Raw genomic sequence first — 17,556 nt, forward strand, 5'->3', positions numbered from 1 at the left:
TCTCTCATGTGAAAGACGCACTCCCTGCATCTGGAGGTATGACACACTTATCACCATTCAGACCAAGAAACCTATATAAACAAACCTTGTTGCATCTTTAATTTGTTGATACTACCTCAAGCCCAAACTTTGGTTAGATTCTTCACTATTAGAGCACCCAAAACCTAAGTTTCTTTGTCCTGTCAATTACTCACAAACTTATTGTTTCTTTGTCTAAAAAGCATAAAAGCTACCTGCTTTGGCCACTTCTTAGGTCCTATTTCTAGAGACCTCCATGCACGTGAATTAAAATTTGTTTCTTTTTCTCTTGCTAATCTGTCTTGCATCAATTTTATTAATAGTCTAGCCACAGGAACTCAGGAAGGATAGAGAGGGAAATTCTCACCCTCCCGCTGCCCACCCTCCCCACCAGACACTCCCTTTCTCTCTCTCTCTCTCTCTCTCTCTCTCTCTCTCTCTCCCTTTTCGTTTTTGCCTACGTTTTTCCTTGAAGCTCTATCAGGCAGATGCTTCTCACTCCACGTTTATTTGAGCAAAACTTTGTAAAGAAATGTGGGTTAAAGATGTGTTCACATGAAAGGGAGGCCATAAGGCTTCAATATAAAAGGGACCAGGAAAGAATGAAGATAGGATACTGCTTTCAATATTCCAGATTTCCAGGTCAAGGGGCAGGGGCTGAGGAAGCCATCAGGGAGGAGATTTTCTGCAGGAGCAAACCAGATCTTGAGAAAGTACTCTCTTTGTGGATTAAAAGCCCAACAGGAAACACTTTCATGCTGCAAAGTAGCTAAGCCAGAAGGTTCTTTCTCTTATGAGTGTCATTATCTTCACTTCAGTTTAGGAGTCCTGCAAAAGACAGAAGATAGCGTTGTTTTTACTACAAGCTAATTCTACAAGCAGCTTCTTTCCCCCTCTCCCAGGGTCTCATGTTAAAGCAGTATTGCAAGAAGGGGGAAAAAAATTCCTAGATCTCCCTGAGCCAAAGCTACTTTAGGGAACTGGCCTTTTGTTAAGTGGCCAGAAGAAGTCTAGAATTCAAAGTCTTTCCCATTATGTCTGTCTTGTCTTCTCTACAACCAGTTCTAGGAGACCAAATCTATCTCTAAAAGAGGATTAAAGGGCATTACCTGTTGGCTGAAGTCCAGAGTGTCCTGGGAAAGAGAAGAGAAGATATATATTTAAAGGATATGGAAGGAATTCTGTCCCCAGCCCCAGGCCCCCACCTGATATATCTCTACCCCACAACATATATCCCCTAATGCCAGGGTAGACAGGAGAGCAGACACTAGGAGCATGTGATCCATGAAGTTTCTGTCACACAAATCCAGTGTAATTTCATCAGCCTTTGTGTCTCTTCCCGCATTTGCCCTAGGATCTCCACCCAAAATCTCCATGCATGTTAACTCTTCTTTTATCTCTACAGGCCATCACCTCTTATTTTTCAACCATAAGTAACCATGAACTGTTGATTTCTGGACTTCCGGAAATTTGAGGTCAATAAAGGGGAAATAAAAGTTTTACACAGGGTCACTGATATACAATGAACAAACTTGAGCAAAAAAGTCTGTGGGGCATCTCAGCTGCCAACAGGTTCCTTACCTTTCTGATTCCTGAAGTAGATGAACAGCCCCACCCCAAGGAAGAGCAGACCCAGAACAAAGGCCCCGATTCCACTCAGCATCTTGCTCTGAGCAGATTCAGACTGTGCCCCTGAGGAAAGAAGCTAGTTTTAGTGATTCTTATCCCAAATCCAACTTCTCTAATTGAGATTCTGAGATTGAGATATTTGAGAACGGGGAAAGAAGGATGCCCTGGAAGAACTAGATTGACTGGGCATTTCTGGAAAAGAGGTTAAAAATACAGAATAGCTACAAGGTTAAGACATTGAACCCATTTAAATATCACAGCCCTGACGTAAGGCCATGACTACAACATCTGATGGGTGAGGACCCTGGGGCTGAATGAGGTTAAGGAGCTTGTCTAGGGTGACAGAGCTAATAAAAGGCAGAACTGAGGTTGGACTCCCCTCATGTCAGGAAGGTCCCTATATTGTAGAGGATGTGCCCCTTCTCAGATCACAGGGAACATCTCAGAGAAACAGTGTCAGAAGCACAAGCCCAGCCTGAGGCAGAAGACTGGTGCCCAGGGCCATGTAGTGACCATGACCTGAGATTTCATGGAGGCTCAAAACAGGGACACCTCTTTTCTGCATGTCAGGCAGAATTGCCTCCCAGGGGGTGTAGGTACTTGTAGAAGATATCATAGGATATCTGTAAACTATCAGAGGATTTCTATCACAGGATATTATAAGGTTCCTCTGATATCCTCAATAATAACCTCAGCTGAAGGAGAGGAGAACACAGAGCAAATGAACACATGCTGTGGGAGAGGAGAAACCTGTCACTCAGGGGTAAGCAAGCCCTTCCTTGGTAGGTGAGGAACTTATGAGGCCAGAAAGCTTCTCACTCCATTCCACTGTGACAGGGCTGGTCTGGCTGGGGTGCTCCACGTGGCAGGTGTAGACCTCTCCACTCTGAGGGACTGTTTCAAGCATCACCATGGTCTGGAAGGTCCAGTCTCCATTAGGGATCAGGCCTGTGGAGACCACCCCTGCCTCCTCTTCCTGGCCGTTCCGGAACCACCTGACTTCAATGTGGCCTGGATAGAAACCATTCACAGAGCAGACCAGGAGGTTGTGGTGCTGCAGGGGCTGTGTCTTTGCAGGATACACAGTCACTGTAGGTGCCACTAGGAGAGAAAAAGGTAGAGGGGATAAGTGAGGGAGACAGAGTAAGTCTCATTGGTTGGCTGCCTTTCTGCCCCCAGTCTCCAGTCTCCAGCAGGCCTCCCTGAAAGCTGGCTATGTAGCCCAACAGAAATTAGTGCCATAAGACTTGACTTTAATGCTTACAGTATGGGCCCATTAGATCTGACAGATGTTCAGGAAATTTGTTTTCTATTGTTTTGTTTTTCATAGCATGAAAGAGTTATTCATTGTTGAATTGATGTGTTTACAAATCTTTGCACAGTATATAGTGTATTATTAATAGCATGATTTCTGGAGCCAGGGTGCCTGAGTTCAAATCCAGGCTCTTCCTCCTACTGATTGATCCTAGGTGAGTTTTAAAATTCCTCTGTGCCTCAGGTTGCTCACCTGTAAAGGGGGATAATAATACTAACTTACCTCTTGGGGTTATGTGAAGATTAATGTACCTGAAGTATGTGAAACGATGGCTGGAACTTAGTCTTTAATATATGTTAGCTATTTACTATCTTCATTTACTTGGAGAGAAAATATGACTCAAAGCAGTGTGGATAAATTAGAGGGCAGCTTGGGGTAGATGGGGAGACAGAAGATAAAATCCTGGGAATGCTACACTCACACCTTAGAACACCACAGAAAGGGTTCTACCCTGGGAAGCAGGAATAGACAAAAGTGACTCTTGAACTCTGAGTTGAGTTCCAAGGAAAGCATGATTCCTGAAAGGGAGAGAAAGGACCAAGTAAAGTCACTCATTAAAAAAAAAACCAAACAAAACCAAAACAAAAGCTTATTATTACACTCAGCTGATCAATTCTTCTGCTTTGCAAAACAAGCAGATCTATTACTGGAATTGTATCATTTTACAATTGTCTTTCTTTTTAAGCTGGCATTTCAGTTCAGGGCAGGGTCTGAGACTCATTAATATGTGTGCTTAGTTCCTGAGACAACCCTTGACACCACCAGCCACAATAAACACAATTATTATTTGCAAAAGAGAAACCTGGGGGAAAAAACATTTTTACAATAATGCAAAGTGGTAGATTTAAGATTGATGGTAAATCATCACTAACAATTTTGCAGTATATTTCATTAAATAAAAATGTTTAAATTCCTAACTTGGAATATAATGAACAGAATCAAAACATAAACCACAGACTGGAGTAAAAGCTAAATCAAATGTCAGCAACTTGTTACTCTTAATGCATAGAGAACTCATAAAATCACCAAGAAAACCGCCAGGACCCGGAGATAGTCAACAATAGATAATTCTTAGAGCCATAACAAAGGTCAGCCAATAAATATGTGAAAAATGTTCAAGAACCTTAGAAATCAAAGAAATTTTAAATAAAAACAAAAAGATATAAATTTTCAACTGTTTGGTAATGTTGAAAAAAGATCTAATAAAGGGGAATGTAAAGTAAAATGAGGTAAATTGTTACAAGTATAAAAAGGATAATATGTAACTACTCAAATACTACTAGCGTTATAAAAAATAGTAACATCAGCATATTAAGTAACAAAATTATAATTCAAAAAGTTGATTTCACAATCATTTCAACTATGTAAAATATATATACTAAGGAGGAAAAAAGCAAGAAATTTAGACCTGAAATAAGCTTCAGAGAGATCAGAGGTGCCACAGAGGCTCCCCTGCCCGCACCTGTCAAAAAGTAGTCTGACACCTTTTTCTCAGTGAAGTGCTCCTACACACAGACAGACACGGCACACTTATTTCCGGGGTGTCAGGAGTAAGAGGGTGTGTGCCCAGAGCACACTGTGACTCTTCTCCTCACAGGCTCCCAATCCTTTCACTTTCCTCACCTCTCCTTCCCCAAACCTTCCCCCAACCATAGACACCTTGAAGTCCCTCCCTCATCTCTAACCGCCCACCCCAGTCGGGGTTTCCTCCCCTCCCCCGCCCCTCCCCCACAGGGACCACGAAGGACGCCCGGAGCCTCCCTCCTGCACCCCTCCCGCCACACCTCCCCTCCCTCCCGGGCCTCCCCACACCACACACGCTCTCTCCCCTCTCACAGTCACTGACAAAATCACACACGGTCTCCAAACAGGCTCTCACAGGAACCCGTCTAACTTGTACTTGCTCACAGCCCTACACACCCCCCGCCCCCCGAACGCAGTCTCCTCTGTCCCCGTCTCCGTGTCTCTCTGTCTCTGTCTCAAACACACACTCACACGTACTGCGCCCCCGCCCGCTGGCCGCCCAGCCCCGCGCTCACCTCGCCGCTGCACCGTGAAGCTCTCCACAACCCCGTAGTTGTGTCTGCAGTACGTGTCCACCTTGGCCTGTTTCTGCTCCAGGAGGTCCTTCTGGCTGTTCCAGTACTCGGCGTCCGGCCGGCCCAGCTTGGTCACCGCCCGGTACTCGCCCACGTCGCTGTCGAAGCGCACGTACTCCTCCCGGTTATACGTGTATTTCTCCACGAACCGCACCCGCTCTGTCCCATTAGAGAAGTGACAGTAGGACTTAAACTGACTCATGAAAAGTGCTGTGGGGACAGGAAAGATCTGATTACCTGGGCGGGCTCCTGGGAAGAGATTGAAGGCAATAACCACAAATGCAGGGCACCCAGACGGAGGACGGGGCACTGACACTCCCTTATTGGCCCCACTGGCACCCCCAACTACCCCACGGGTTCATCTTTGATCTTCAGGGTCAAGAGAGACCATGATGGGTGGAGGAGACCCCTCTGATCCTAAGGCATTTGGGATGCCGTCAGCTCTGTACTTGGCTGGAGACCTCCAAACCGGAGCCGGACGGGGATTTGCCCCATCACCACCTCCTCCCGAATGCCTCCACCAGAAAAACACTCTCTGCTTCCTCCTCTCATCCCATGACCCTTTAGCTGTTCCTGAAACACTTCCTTACCTAGTGCTGACCTTGTGCCAAGCCTGTGCTGCTGCCCCTGGGATTCCACAGAAGGAAAAACAAACATCTCCCCTACCTTCTAGGAGCATAAAATTTAGTGAAAGTGATGGACAAAACCCAACCACACAAGAATTAATTATACAGGAGCCAGAAATGTCACAAGAAAAGCGTGGAGATCTAGAACAGAGAATAATTTATGTTAGGGTGTCAGAGAAGTAGTCTTTAAAGACTGATATTTAAGATGTGACATGAAAGGTTAAGTTGATGTGAGCTGAAAGGGAGAGTGGGTGTAGGTGGGTGTATGTGAGGGAAAGAGGAGGCATATTTCAGGTAAGGGTAATATCGTGTGCAGAAGCTTGAAAGACATGATGAACTTCTGCAAGATATCAGAAAAAAAAAAACAGTTCACTGAGCACAAAGAGTGAGGAAGGAGGAGGGTAAAAGACTAGACTGGAGAAATGGTGTGGGGTACTTAGAAGCCTTGGAGACAATGTTAGGATTTTGACTTCATACTAAATGTAATGGGAAACCCTAACCCTAACCTAGGTTAGGTAGAGATACGTGAAGCTACTGAAGCGTTACAAGGAGGGTCATTTATGTTTACTTTTAGGAAATAATTGTAGGTACCACATAGAGATTGGATTTTAGGAGTTCACAAGTGGAGACAGGGAGACCATTTAGGAACATGGTAGAATTCTCCAGTGAAGGTGTGCTTGTGGCTTCATTTAGTGTGGTACTGACAAAGACAGTAGTAAAAATAGAGTGAACAGACTTGGGGTAGATTGTTGTATGACTTGTTAATGAATTAAATGGTGGGGTTTGGTGGACAGAAGGTCAACCTTATCCCTCAGGACTCTGTCTTCACATATCTCCACAAATAAAAATCAAAGTTCTCACCATGACCATCAGGGCCTAATATGATCTGGCTCCTGATTTCCTTTCCAACCTCATCTTATTTCACTCCCCAACTTGCTTGCTCTGCTTCAGTCACTCTAGCCTTCTTTCTGTCCCTTAAACAGCAAACATCTTCCCACAGTTTGGCCTTTCCCTTGGTCCCTCTCCCTGGAGCATCTGTCCCTTAGATCCCTCACATGTCTGGCTTCTCCTCATCATTTATGTCTCAATTGAATGTCACCTTTCCAGGGAGAGCTCCCTAGACACTTGAATTGAAGGCAGGTGAATCCAATACTCTCTGTCCCATAACCTTGAACTATTCTTTTCAGAGGACTTGTTGCTCTCTGAAATGTTTTTTTTTGGTTTTGTTGGTTGTCATTGTTGTTGTTAAATGTTTATTGGATTGTTGTCTTTCTTGTCATTAAGTAAGTTCCAGGATAATTGGGGATTTTTCTATCTTATTCAAATAGGATTGTCTGAGCCCAGAATAGAGCCCAGCATATAATAATAGTTGCTCAGAAAAATATTTGTAGTCTAAATTAATAAACCCAGGGTTCTAGGAAATGATTTTTGTGGGCATCCCAGAAAGCAAGAAAGGGTTCAGCTCCAACACTCTTTTATTCTGATGACACATTATATCCCTTCTACTTCTCATGAAAAACCCAAATTTCCTCTTTCTTCTTCTACTAGTTGGAAGAAACATTCACAGGTAGAAAATGGTAATTTTAAGGGAAGGGGAAGAGTTCATTATGTTCGAAATCATCCAGTGAACCTGTTATAATGCTGAGGGTTTGTGCATACTTTGGGGATTATCAGATCTGGTGATGACATAGCTGGGGAAAATAGGGAGGAACTAAAATTTGAGGTAACCAAACATAGCTGATTAAGGAAAACAGAGGGCATGATGCATGATCTTATGAAATTTGGGTCCAAGACTCCAAGAGACCAATGAGTTCCCTTGACTTGCTTACCAGCTTTCAGCCCAATGGGATGGAAACAACTTTCACACTGTCTGTACCCTAATGAGGTACATGGTTTCCCATGTAAAACTGCAGATATTTGACTATCTGTGAACTACAAAATCAGAATTTCATATAATTTATTCTATGTCTCGGCCAGAGAAGGGGGAGATAGGAGGGAAACTGATAGTATAGAAAGGCTCAGGCTTCCCTGGTGGCGCAGTGGTTAAGAATCCGCCTGCCAATGCAGGGGACATGGGTTTGAGCCCTGGTCCTGGAAGATTCCACATGCTGCAGAGCAATTAAGCCCATGCACCACAACTACTGAGCCTGCACTCTAGAGTCCGTGATCCACAACTACTGAAGCCCTCATGCCTAGAGCCCATGCTCCGCAACAAGAGAAGCCTCCGCAATGAGAAGCCCGCGCACCGCAATGAAGAGTAGCCCCCACTTGCCACAACTAGAGAAAAACCCGCGCACAGCAACAAAGACCCAACTCGGCCATAAATAAATAAATAAATAATTTTTTTTAAAAAAAAAGAAAGGCTCAAAATAGATTCATAATGGTCACTAACCTGTGTTGGGTGTTCAGAAGATGGCTTACATTTTTTAAGGTATCAAAGAACACCCCATAGGTGCTCTTTATCTACAGGGTCATTCCAAGTACTAAGAATCCCTGCTTCAGCTCCAGGGTGCCTTACCCAGGAGCAATAGAGAGAAAACTAACCCCAACTTCTGTCAAAGAACTCCTAGTACAGGGATTCAAACCTTATAAACATTGGAGTTCAGGGAAAATGGAAAGAAGATAATAGGGGAGTTCCCTTGATACATCCTCATATATTAGGGAGAGGTAGCAGCATCACAGATCCTGTTGAGGACATAACACAGGACCTTCTAGGAGAGATCTTCCTAATTACTTAGATTCTCCATAAAATCTTCAGAGAAACTTTCCCTTTTTCTTGTACATTCAACATAATAAAGAGATCTGTTAATGGAGAATTATTTTAACATCATTTTTTCTAAATCTTTTCAAACACCTGAAGGGATGGGATGCAAGGCTGGGGAAGGTTCATTGCAGGACACTTGAGAAGAAATAGACTATAGATATGGAGGCTACGTATGCCACACTCATTGAGAGAGCAAGTATCCAGGCACCTTTTGTGGTAGATAGATTGGAGATCCATGTGATAAAGATAGGTGGTCACTAAAAACAAAGTCACTGCACCACCAGGGAAGCCTGAAAAGTCACAACTTTTAAAGAAGGCTGGTCTGGACACAGAGATAAAGCTAACTCCCTTCCTTCCCCCACCCCACAATAGCTCACCCCCCAAAGTGTTCACTTACATGGGGTCTCCCTGGCCCAAGAGAGGGGCGGGCTCAGCACCATCAGTATCACTGTCAGAGCTGCCATCCAGGAGCCTCTGGAGAAATACAGGGACACCATGCTGGAGAACAGGAGAGGACAGGGTGTGAGGGGAGCAGGCAAGCCTCGCTGAATTGGGAACTGTGACTCTCCTCCACCCAAGTGATACCAACCAAGGAACTCAGTATTTGCTCCTGGATTGGGTTAGCTCAGTGTTGGAGAACCAATCAGAATCACAGACGAGAAACATCATCAGTTACTGGTCAGAGATTCAGTGTGAAGGTGCTCTTCTGAAACTTAGAATTTCCTCCATTAAAAGGATTGTTTTAATTTAGTGCTTTAAATGTTTGATCCAGTTGTATCTGACACATTTTATTTGGGCTTCTCTTGAGAGCCAGCTCCCTGCTGGTCAATGATGTGTCACATGTTTGAGCCTAAAGATCATTCATTTCTCTTACTCGAAGACATAGATATTTTGACAAATATATGTGTGAGTGTGTTTAGGAGTTGAGCAGGTAGAGAGAAAGTGATTGCAATTTAGGAGACCTTTAATTTGGTCCTTCTTGTACTTGTAGATTTGGCGAAATTATTTAACCTCTGCAACTGAAATGAAGGCACTGTGATCTTTCAGGTATAACAATACTGAAAAATGCTATGATTCTCTGGATGCTTTAAGGAACACCATCCCCTGGTAACTGATGATGTGACAGAATTATAGCTGTTGTTTAGAGTATAATCTGTACTTCCTGACAGGCAGGGGTGTCTCTGATAAACTAAAGGAAATGGAAATTTAGTGAATTACTTAACAGAGTGAAAAAACTTTACAGGTTTGTCTCCTGATGCTGTCTAAGTTTAGTGGCACTCCAGAATATTCATACAGAAAGGGGCTTAGAGGAGGCAATCTGCATGGAATGGAAGATCTTGAAGGCATCTTTGTAACATTTAACTTAACAGTGTGATAAAGCCAGCTGTACTGATCAGAGTTTGCAAGTGACTGAAAGATCGATAAAAAGTCAAAGTCAGCCTTTGACACAACACCTCCTCTTTAGAATAATTAATATTTTATGTAAAATACGTTCAATTCCTTATTCTTGGCTCCCATTAGGATTTTCTTACTTTCTTGGGAACATGTCCTCTTATAATTCACCTTCTCTTGCTTTATCCCCAGAAGATATTATAAGAAGATGTTGCTAATGAATACATTATGGAGTGTTCATAAATAGAACCCTATGAAAAAACTACGAATTATACCCTTTGATGTAGTCATATAATCTTAAAAATGTAATTCTACTTTTAGATTATTATTACACATTATATTAACATAAATATAATATTTCAGATTTAGAATGGACTTTAAATGCAACTATTTATTTAAAATTATGCATTAATTCACATCTCTGCCCAAGCCATTCTTTATGTGCCTTAATATTTCTAGTGACTGTACTCATCATGCTGCTTTAAAATGATTAAAATTTATTGAGTAAATTTTGAGAGCTTTACTTAGTACCCAGAATTATACAAAGACTTTATACATGTCTTTTTAAAATGTAATTCTCATGTCATCTCAGTGATTCAAGTACCCTTTTTAATCCTGCAAATGGAGAAAATAAAATAGTGGAAGGAGGTTAGATAATCTTTGCAAGGATACAAGACTAGTAAATGGTACACTCCAGATTGAGCCAAGTTACATGTGATTTCAAACCCTGCAAACTCAGCCATCACATCATACCACCTCAGATTTAATTTCTAAAGAAAATAATGTCCCTTACATTTAAACTATTTTTATCACTTTAATTCACGGATATGTGTATCAATAAAACTACTCGTTTTAATGACTGACAGCATCATGTAAATTGAAGTAGCTACAGTATAGCAATTGTAATTCTTTAAAATTTCCCTTCATCAACATTGTAACCCTCCTCTGGAAATGACAGTGTTTGCATTTGTCTTATGTAATAATGCCCATTGCTCCCCACAAGTTTCCTGCTTATTGAGGTTGCAGAGGCCTCCAAATTCCTAAATCGAATCCATGGTCCCCAATCATTATTTTAGATTTCTTGGCATAATGTAGTGTTAATCTGAACATTCTGGAGTAGAATAGAAATAGTATCTTGCTTACCATGGAATAATATATTTCTATTAATGTGGAAAATTCAAAATTCTTGGAGAGGTTGGGTAGAAGTCACTATTGTCCCTGGATTCCAGAACAATCTATGTCCCTAAGACTCCAGTGATAGTTCAGTACTATTGGATATTGTGCAGTTGCAACCATGAGAATCTCACGCTTAATTTGACCAAGAGAAAATCATAATTTACACAGAATTAACTAGTTGTGACATGTGAAAATCTGAGAAAGTCAAACTAAGGTTCCCCTTAGATTATAAGATAAAAAGAATGGCAAAGAAAAGTAATTCTATATCAAGAACATACTGAAATAGAATTAAAGAGAACAGTATCAAAACTTGTTCATATAAGTTTGATGTGCAATTTACTAATTGTATAATATATATACTGAAACATAGTTAAAGAGAGCACTACCAAAACTTCTTCATATAAATTTCACGTACAATATACAAATCTTACAGATTTATTTTAAAAGAGAATGAACCAATGACCTAAATTCTGTACATTGTATACATTTATGAATAATAAAAATGTGCTGCTCTAAATATTATATATTTCAACTTTTCTGCAATATTAATTCAATAGAAGGACAGTTCACGTAAAACAATGCAGCAATTGTCACCGAACCATTGCTCCCACAGGTGATCTTGAGGCTGAGCTCCTTCACGGAAGGCAAGAGGAGAAGCAATCCTGCTCAGCTTCTGCTCTGTAAGAGAAGTGTCAAATAAAGGCTTATTTCCTGAAGAAAAGGCAGTTATACTGGTTTCTGGAAGAGAGTGGTTATCAGTACAGAAGTTCTAGTCTTTGCTCTTGTTGTGTGAGACCACAGATTTGTTTTTATGGAAAATAAATTGCAACACTCGTGCAAGCAAACAAGTGGCATCAGAAGCACAGACTTGTTGAACAACAGGAGGACTGAAATTTGTATCATTACATGAGATGTTTCCTTTGTCTGTCCCCCTCATCTACAACCACTGAAACAGCCACAACTCAACAAAGATGGCCCTGCCTGACACACCAGGATGCCGGAGAATTCCACACATCTATATATCTGCAGGTGGGTGGACTGGAACACACAAAGGAGGCAAAGCGGGAAAACAGTGAAGGTGGCGCCTGTGATCCAGCGCCCCCAGCCTAAGCAGCTGAGCTCACAGCCCTAGAGAACCCAGCAGCCACAGGGAAGGTGGAGCACAGGACTCTAGCCTCCTGGCCACAACAGTGCCCACAGCCACAGGGAACTAGGCAGCAGCAGTAGGGGGATTTACAACCCCATCCTTCCATCACAGAGGAACCCACAACTCCATCCCCCCGGCCTCTGCCCACAGTGGTGGTTCCAGTGTACCTGACAACTCAGGACAGAGTAGAAAAGCCCTTGACCCTGGCCCCCCTCCCCCCACCCTCTTCTTCCCCTCCCAACAGCAGCAGAGCCTGTGACTCAGGAGACCCCCATGTTCCATCCAGAAGTGCCCATCATCCCATTGCCCCAGGTGGCAATGCCAGTGACACTAGCAGCTGCAAGGTACCAATGACCCAGGAAGTACAAGCAGTAGCAACGAGGGTACTAGGTGGCCAACACCTCTGACAGAGGCAGTGAGAGGTGGAAATTGCCAACTCTCAAACATAATCAGAGGCAGCGCTAGTAGGAGAAACCAAAAACCTGTGCTGTAGTACCACCTACTGGAAACCACAGAAAGAACTCAGAATTAAAGTTTTAAAATTTTTTTAAAGCTTTACCTAAAGAAGAAAGGTGTTCACTACTTCAAATACACCAGCAGAGGAACAACTCTTCAACCACCATGAAGAACCATTGTTACATGGTACCACAAAGAGAAAATGACAAAATGGCAATTCTCCAGAAACCAAACTTAAAGTCATGGACTATTGTGATCTGACAGAGATTTCAAAGTAACGAGCTACTAGAAAATCCAGACAGGCAGTTCAATGAGCTCAGGAATAAAATTAATGAACATAAGGAATATTTACAAAAGAGGTAGAAACTCTAAAAAGAAAAAAACAGAAATCCTAGAGCTGAAGAAATCAATAAATGAGATGAAGAATGCATTAAAAGCATTGGAAATAGAGGAGACCATATGGAAGAGAGACTTAATGAGTTTGAAGACAGAAATCTAGAAATGATACAAGTAGAAGAGAAAAGAGACTCAAGATCTAAAAATAAATGCAGAAATTCTATGAGAATTATTTGACTCATTTACAAAGGGAAAATTAGGATAATGGGTATCACAAAAAAAATAAAAAAAGAGGGAGAAGGGAGCAAAGAGTTTATTCAAAGAAATAATAGCTGAGAAATTCCTAAACCTGTGAAAGGAACTGGATATGCAAGTCCACAAAGCTAAGAACAAACCTAATTATCTCAATGCAAAAAGACCTCTGCAAGACACATTACATTAAGTCTCTCAAAAATTAATGACAAAGAAAGAATTTTAAAGGCAGCCAAGGAAAAAGGATGGTATACTCCAAAGGAGACCTCATTAGACTATCAGCAGGTTTCTCAGCAGAAACTCGACAGAAAGGTGAAATGACAAACTCAAACTTCTGAAAGGTAAAAACTGTCAGCCAAGAATACTCTATCCAGCAAAGTTATCATTCAGATATGAAGGAGAAGTAAAGGCTTTCCCAGACAAACAAAAGCTGCAGGAGGTCACCAACATAAACCTTACAAGAAAAGTTGAAAGTGCCCTTCTACCTGAGACATAAAGGCAAAAGTATACAAAACTTTAAGTAAGGTGATATACTGACAGACAGAATCAGAAAATTGCAACTCTATATCACAACAGATCTTAAAACACTTCATTATAGCATGAAGGGGAAAGGTAGGAAAAAAAGCAGTAAAAATAGCTATAGCTGCCTCAATTTGGTAACAAGCTCACAACATGGAAAGGGATAATTTTAGACAACAGAAACATAAGAGAACAAGAGGAGAAGGATGGAACCCATATGGGCAAATGGAGATACGATGCTATCAACAGAAAAAGGACTATTTTATCTGTAAGACATTCTATACAAACCTCAAAGTAACCAAAAGACATAAACCTACAGCAGACACACGAAACAAAAAAGAGGAAACTGAGAAAAACATTATGCAAAACCACCAAACTAAAATGGCAGACAGAGACACAAAGAAAAGAAATAATGGAGATATAGAGCAACCAGAAAAGAGAAGACAAAATGTTAGTGCTAGGTTTTCATTTATCAATAATCACCCTAAATGTAAATGAATTGAATTCACCAATCAAAGGCACACAGTGGATGGATGGATTAACACACAAGACCCAACTATATGCTGCCTCTAAGGAGACTCTCCTCAGCTATAAAGACAAACAGGCTCAAAGTGAAGGGATGGAAGATGATACTCCAAGGAAATGGCAGCCAAAAGAAAATGGGTGGAGCCTCACTCATATCAGACAAAACACACATCAAGCCGAAAAAGATAAAGAGACAAAGATGGACATTTTATAATGATAAGGGGAACAATTCATTAAGAAGACAAAACTGTTATTAATATATGTGCACATAACACAGGAGCACCAAAATATATAAACCAAGTATTAATCTATCTAAAGGGAGAAATCAACACTCAACACAATAATGGTAGGGGACTTTAACACTGCACTTATATCAGTGGATAGACCATATAGACAGAAAATCAACAAAGAAACAGTGGCTTTAAATAAAACATTAGGCTAGATGGATTTTAAATATTTGTAAAGACGTTCCATCCAAATGCAGCAGAATACACATTCTTCTCAAGTGCACATGGAACATTCTCAAGAATAAACCATATGTTGAGACACAAAACAAGTCTCAATAAATTTAAGAAGATTCAAATCACAGCAAGCATCTTTGCTGATCACAATGGTATGAAAATAGAAATCAACTACAAGAAGAAAGCTGGAAAAATCACCAATACACAGAGACTGAACAACATGCTACCAAATAACCGTTAGGTCAATGAAGAAATCAAAGAAGAAATTTTTAAAGTACCTAAAGATAAATGAAAATTAAAATATGAAATACCAAAACCTTTGGATGCAGCAAAAGAAATACTAAGAGGGACATTTATAGCAATACAGGCCTACCTCAAGAAGCAAGAAAAATCTCAAATAAACAATTTAACCTTACACCTAAAGGAACTAGAAAAAGAAGAATAAATGAATCCCAAAGACAGTAGGAAGCAAATATTAAAGATCTGAGTGGAAATAAATGAAATAGAGAGTAAAAAGGCAACAGAAAGGATCAATGAAACTAAGAGCTGAGTCACTGAAAAGATAAACAAAATTGGCAAAACTTTTTCTTTTTTAATTCTCAAATCTTTAGCTAGACTGACTAAGAAAAAAAAAAAGAGAGAGAGAGAGAGAAAAGGATCTGATAAATAAAATCTGAAATGAAAGAGGATAAATAACAACGGATAACACAGAAATACAAAGAACTATAATAGAATATTATGAACACTATACACCTACAAATTGGACAACCTAGAAGAATAAACATATTCCTAGAATCACCCAGGCTTCCAAGACTGACTCATGAAGAAACAGAAAATCTGATAGCCCAACCACCAGCTCAGAGATTGAAAGAGTAATCAAAAACCTCTCAAAAAACAAAAATCCAAGACCAGATGGCTTCACAGATGAAGTCTACCAAACATTCAATGATTTAATACGTACTGTTCTCAAATTATTCCAAAAAATTGAAGAGGAAGGAATGCTTCCTAACTCATTTTATGATTCAACATTGCCCTGATAGAAAAACCAGATACAACACACACAAAAAAAATTACAGGCCAATTTCTGTGATGAACATACATGTAAAAATCCTCCACAAAATATTAACAAACCAAATGCAACAATACATTAAAAGGACCATACACCATGATGTGGGATTTATTACAGGGATGAAAGGATGTTTCAACATCAGCAGATCAATCAACATGATACACCATATTAAAAACTGAAGGATAAAACTTACATGATTATTTAAATAAATGTATGAAAAGCAGTTAACAAGATTCAATACCTATTTATGATTAAAACTCTCAATAAAATGGATCTAGAAGTAACAGAGCTGAACATAATAAAGGCTAATTATGGCAAACCCACAGTTTACATCATACTCAACTGGGAAATTTCTAGTAATTTTATAGATATGTGCAACTATCGCCACAATCCAGTTTTAGAACATTTCTGTCACCCCAAAAAGTTTCCTGTTTACAGTTAATTCCCACCCCCACCCCAAGTCCTAGAGACCCACTGATTCGCTTTCAGTCTATAAATTTGCCTTTTCTAGATGTTTCATGTAAATGGAATCATGTGACAAGTAGTCTTTTGTGTCTGGCTTATTTCACTTAGTATATATTTGAAGTTCATCCATTTTGCATCATGTATCATCAATTCCTTTAAATGTGTTTCACTTGTTCTTTTTTATTGCTAGATAGTTTTCCATTGTATAGATACAGTGCATTTTGTTTTTCCATTCACTGACTGATGGATACTAGGCTTGTTTCCAGTTTTGTGTTATAATAACTAATGTTGCTATGAACATCTGCACATGCATATTTGTGAAGTATCCATTTTGTTTAAAGGAATGAGTATGGGCTATACCTGACAAACAACTTGAAACTCTCTATACAAATCTAAACGTCAAATGTCCAGGGATCTAATTCTGGACTTTGTTTTACTGGTGTATGTAACAAATAATGAATGAATGCCAAAGTGCTTAATGAAATAGAGGTATAATAGGTTTTAGCATTTTAAAAAGTGAGTCATTCCTCATTATGGGTCTTTAAAAAAAATTTCCCTGGAAAATATACTTTTCCTCACAAAATTAAGAGTCAGTATATGCTCTAAAATCAAGTAAATAATCCTCCTGCTTGCTTGCTTTTTGGGGGGAAGGAAGTGGCTTACGGCTGATATTTAAGTCTCAATGCTAAAAAAAAATCCTTGCAATGATGCTGTCCATTAAATATCTATCATCCTTCATAAGGAAATCACTAAAAACACAATCTAATACTTCCATACCCTAAAATCATCCTCCTTACCCATGGACCATTTCTTTCTCTCTAAAAAAGATGATTTTAAACCTTTTCTTCCCTTGTGTATCACGGGAGGCAGGCCCATGTCACAAAGGATGAATCAAGGTTTGTCTGAGCCTACGGTTGTAATCCATGGTCCTCCGAATGTGTGGGGAAGTCGGTCTATTAGGAAAACTCTGGAAGAAGTTTGGTTGCTCCTTATAAAACCACACGAGAAGAAACAGTTCTCTTTTCTTGCCTTTAAGATCATTGGTGATGCAACTGGCCTGATGAATTGACCAACTCTGGAGATTCCCTACCTTGGGTCTATCTGTTATGTGAGATAAATAACTTAAAGAAAAGTAAAGCCAGTTAGATTGGATTATCTGCTACTTGCTAGAAAGCATCTTCATAGATATATGCATACCGTATACTTTACTTCTACCTTATCATTTCCCACCACAGGTCTCAAATAAAATGAGACAACTTATTTTTTCATCCCAGAGAACAAAGTGACAGTGAAGGTGCAACCCTGGG

The 17,556-nt window shown here is 40.3% G+C and overlaps 1 protein-coding gene across 2 annotated transcripts; it reads right to left on the bottom strand.

Moving 5' to 3' along the window:
* Positions 1-510: 510 nt before the first annotated feature.
* Positions 511-9,184, bottom strand: LOC132431921 (DLA class II histocompatibility antigen, DR-1 beta chain-like). Of its 2 annotated transcripts, XM_060021651.1 has the most exons (7): positions 9,041-9,184; positions 8,849-8,949; positions 5,002-5,271; positions 2,467-2,748; positions 1,600-1,710; positions 1,128-1,151; positions 511-846 (listed from the first exon to the last, which is right to left on the bottom strand). In XM_060021651.1, the coding sequence occupies exons 2-7, from the start codon at positions 8,946-8,948 to the stop codon at positions 833-835; spliced, it is 801 nt and encodes a 266-aa protein (XP_059877634.1). In that variant the 5' UTR covers position 8,949; positions 9,041-9,184; the 3' UTR covers positions 511-832. The 2 variants fall into 2 exon arrangements, with proteins under 2 accessions (XP_059877634.1, XP_059877633.1); XM_060021650.1 differs by lacking the exon at positions 9,041-9,184 and having other exon boundaries at positions 8,849-9,015.
* Between the last annotated feature and the right edge of the window lie 8,372 nt (positions 9,185-17,556).

The sequence above is a fragment of the Delphinus delphis genome, chromosome 10, assembly GCF_949987515.2.
Source record: "Delphinus delphis chromosome 10, mDelDel1.2, whole genome shotgun sequence".
NCBI classification, from domain to species: Eukaryota; Metazoa; Chordata; class Mammalia; order Artiodactyla; family Delphinidae; genus Delphinus; species Delphinus delphis.

Coding starts and splice junctions, on each gene's coding strand:
- LOC132431921 (XM_060021651.1), bottom strand. CDS start 8,948: ATGGTGTCCCTGTATTTCTCCAGAGGCTCCTGGATGGCAGCTCTGACA. Junction 5,272..8,848: donor TTGGGCCAGGGAGACCCCAT/GTAAGTGAACAC, acceptor CTGTCCCCACAG/CACTTTTCATGAGTCAGTTT. Junction 1,711..2,466: donor CCCTGTCACAGTGGAATGGA/GTGAGAAGCTTT, acceptor TTCTTTCCTCAG/GGGCACAGTCTGAATCTGCT.